General features: G+C 40.3%; 1 protein-coding gene across 1 annotated transcript; it reads left to right on the forward strand.

Annotated features, from left to right (window-relative positions):
* The first annotated feature begins 1717 nt into the window (after positions 1 to 1717).
* Positions 1718 to 2611, forward strand: LOC137362510 (probable G-protein coupled receptor 139). Its single transcript, XM_068026901.1, has one exon. The coding sequence runs from the start codon at positions 1718 to 1720 to the stop codon at positions 2609 to 2611; it is 894 nt and encodes a 297-aa protein (XP_067883002.1).
* The last annotated feature ends 325 nt before the right edge of the window (positions 2612 to 2936 follow it).

Raw genomic sequence — 2936 nt, forward strand, 5'->3', positions numbered from 1 at the left:
TGGTCTTCTGGGTAAGTCATTTTGTTGCCATCATCCAAGTAATTGTTTACCTCAGTCACGTCTCTTGCTGCGTATGTTATGTATATTGAATTTACAACACAGTAACAGTCCATATTCCCAAACTGGTCTCCACCAGTGATTATGCTCCCCACTACCCTCCTGCTATCTCTCTCCATCTAATGCCAGCAGCATAACCCTCTATTCCTTTCTTCTTCGTGTGTTGATCAAGCTTCCCCTTTAATGACTCAATGCTACTTGCCTCAGCTACTCAAGTGGTTATGAGTTCCATATTCTCACCACTCTGCAGGTGAAGAAGTTTTTCTGGAAATCCCTAATTCATTGATTAGTAACTATATTATTCTAATCTCTCCACGTTGTTCCTATCCTCTAAGTATACCAATATCAAACATTTTGATATAAAGACCTCAATCAGCCTTAGCTTTCCCAGAAAACTATTCCCAGCATGTTGAATCTTTCCTGATAGTTATACACTTCCAGTTCTGGTATTGTCCTTGTAAATCATTTCTGCAACTTCTATATTCTTTCTTATAATAAGGAGACCGGAAGTGTGCATGGCATCCGTAGTTATACTTTATTGTCTATACTGATGCTCTTTTCCCCCTCAATCTTTCATTTCGACACGTCACATCCACAACAACACGGAAAAAGCTCCGGGAAAATAATGGAATAGCTGTCAGCGTTGGTAAGGTCTCGGCTCATGCATGCATTTGATAGAAATCGTTCCAGTTGATTGCAAGCGAACAATAATAAAGAAGGAAATATTTTTAAATTGCTTGCTGAGAGGTAACATTAAGTGATTTTGAATCTAGTTACAGTGAGAGAGTGACAGTTACAAAATGGTAAATAAAGCTATCAAAATCATTGCTTCTGAACCCGAAATTCATCTACTCTGTGCCCGCTACCCATTCCCCTGTTTATTGCCTCTTTTTGGAAAATGTACCCAGTTTGATGTTGAATCTATTATGAATTTGGCGTGAACCTTCGCCTCTCACTTTATTTCAATTCCTGTCACCACCACCCGTCTCCTCTGCAAAAAATAAACCTTTCCTGCGGTTCTGAGGTGATGATTATATATTTTAGTCCTATATTTATAAAGACAAATATTTTTGTCTCTCATTTGTCTCATTCAATCTCTCAGATGTCGTGTAACAGATGTTTCCTATTTTTCAAATTTTCCTGCATCCTTTGACAACTAAGGTCACCCATCCTCGATATTATATTCCTGGATTTCTTCGGCACCCGCTCCATGGCGTTTAGATTCTCTCTAAAGCAGAGTTCAGTTAACTCACCACAACATTGTACATTTCCGACTGGTCATTGGGAATGTAATGACATTCTAGACCAACAGCTCCTTGTAGAAGCAACACGATTTTCATTTCTATTTTTGTTCATAAAACATTGCGGGTGGTCTGTCTGAAAATCGTCGCTGCTCCATTTCTAATTTTCCACCTCTATTTCAATAAGTTTCATTTCATTAATCCACCCCAGCCCATTAATTACATTTTAAATATTATTTTACCTTTCACAGTCACCGAGGTTGAGTTTGTTTTTTAAAATACACGTTTGAATTATTACTTACCTTATTTTGGAACTAACCTAAGCAGCAGTTGGATAAAAGATGGCATCGGGTGCCTGATGGAAATGAATGCAGAATAATATTAGTCGATGCATTACCTGTTTTTTTACAGTTAATATAATGGCAATTGTGGTCCTGCGCCGTGGGAAGTGCGGTCTCTCAGAATGCATCACCCAGTATCTGGTGGCCATGGCTGCAGTGGATCTACTGGTCGTTATCACCGGTGTGATATTGAACCGTGTCATTGGCATTTACTTCCCAGTTAGCACCTTGTCCATTACTCCTGTGTGCCGTCTGAAAACAGTCCTGGTTTATGCATCCAGAAACTGTTCTGTCTGGTTAACAGTCGCTTTCACCTTTGATCGATATGTCGCCATCTGTTGCCAGAAGCTCAAAGGGAGATTCTGCACCAAGAGAATGGCAGCTGCGATTGTAGGCACGGTGTTTGCACTGAGCTGTTTGCAAAATATCCCCTGGTACTTTGTATTTGAGCCAGTGTATTTTATTAACAACGTGCCAATGTACTGCGGCATCAAACCCAACTTCTATACTCTAACCCCGTGGATAGCATTTTCCTGGACTAATCACATTTTAACACCGTGTCTTGCAATTGTTCTAATTTTACTGTTCAACCTGTTGACAGTACGACATATATTAGCCTCCAGTAGAGTTCGACGGGCATTGAGGGGCAGCGGCACTGCTGGAAATAACATTGATTCTGAGTTGGAGAACCGAAAAAAGTCCATCATTTTACTCTTCGCTATATCCGGAAGTTTCATCATGTTATGGGCGACATACACCGCACATCACCTATACTACCGAATCACAACCACTTATGTCTATACAGGTTACAACGATCCTGTCTTTATCCTTCAAGAATCCGGCCATATGCTTCTCCTTTTGAGCTGCTGTACAAACACTTGCATTTATGTCGTGACCCAGAAGAAATTCAGGGAGGATTTGAAGAGAGCGGTGAAATTCCCACTGACACTGATAGTCAAATTGGTGAAATGATGGAGAGATATTGGATCTCCTCATTTGAGTGTTCAGCTCGCCATTTCTTGCAGTCATACGGTTTCTCAAATGGACGGAAGGGCCGGTCGATTGTAGATATATTACACTGGGAGTAGTTTTGTTCATTGACGTTTTATATTCGCTGCCTCTGTAGTCTCTTGATGTGTCCTACAAAACTGACTCGATTAAAACAACCTCACTATAACTCAGTGGTAAGAAATGTTTAAGAATGGTATTGGTTGATTGTACTGTGGTGTTGACTTAGACATCTTAGAAGGTTCTCAGGAGGAAATAATAGGCTGTGCTCGTAAAAGTTGCATAACAC

Source organism: Heterodontus francisci, unplaced genomic scaffold (genome assembly GCF_036365525.1).
Source record: "Heterodontus francisci isolate sHetFra1 unplaced genomic scaffold, sHetFra1.hap1 HAP1_SCAFFOLD_571, whole genome shotgun sequence".
Classification (NCBI taxonomy): domain Eukaryota; kingdom Metazoa; phylum Chordata; class Chondrichthyes; order Heterodontiformes; family Heterodontidae; genus Heterodontus; species Heterodontus francisci.

Bases quoted from the DNA above. Each gene is read 5' to 3' on its own strand.
- LOC137362510 (XM_068026901.1), top strand. From the start codon at position 1,718: ATGGCAATTGTGGTCCTGCGCCGTGGGAAGTGCGGTCTCTCAGAATGC.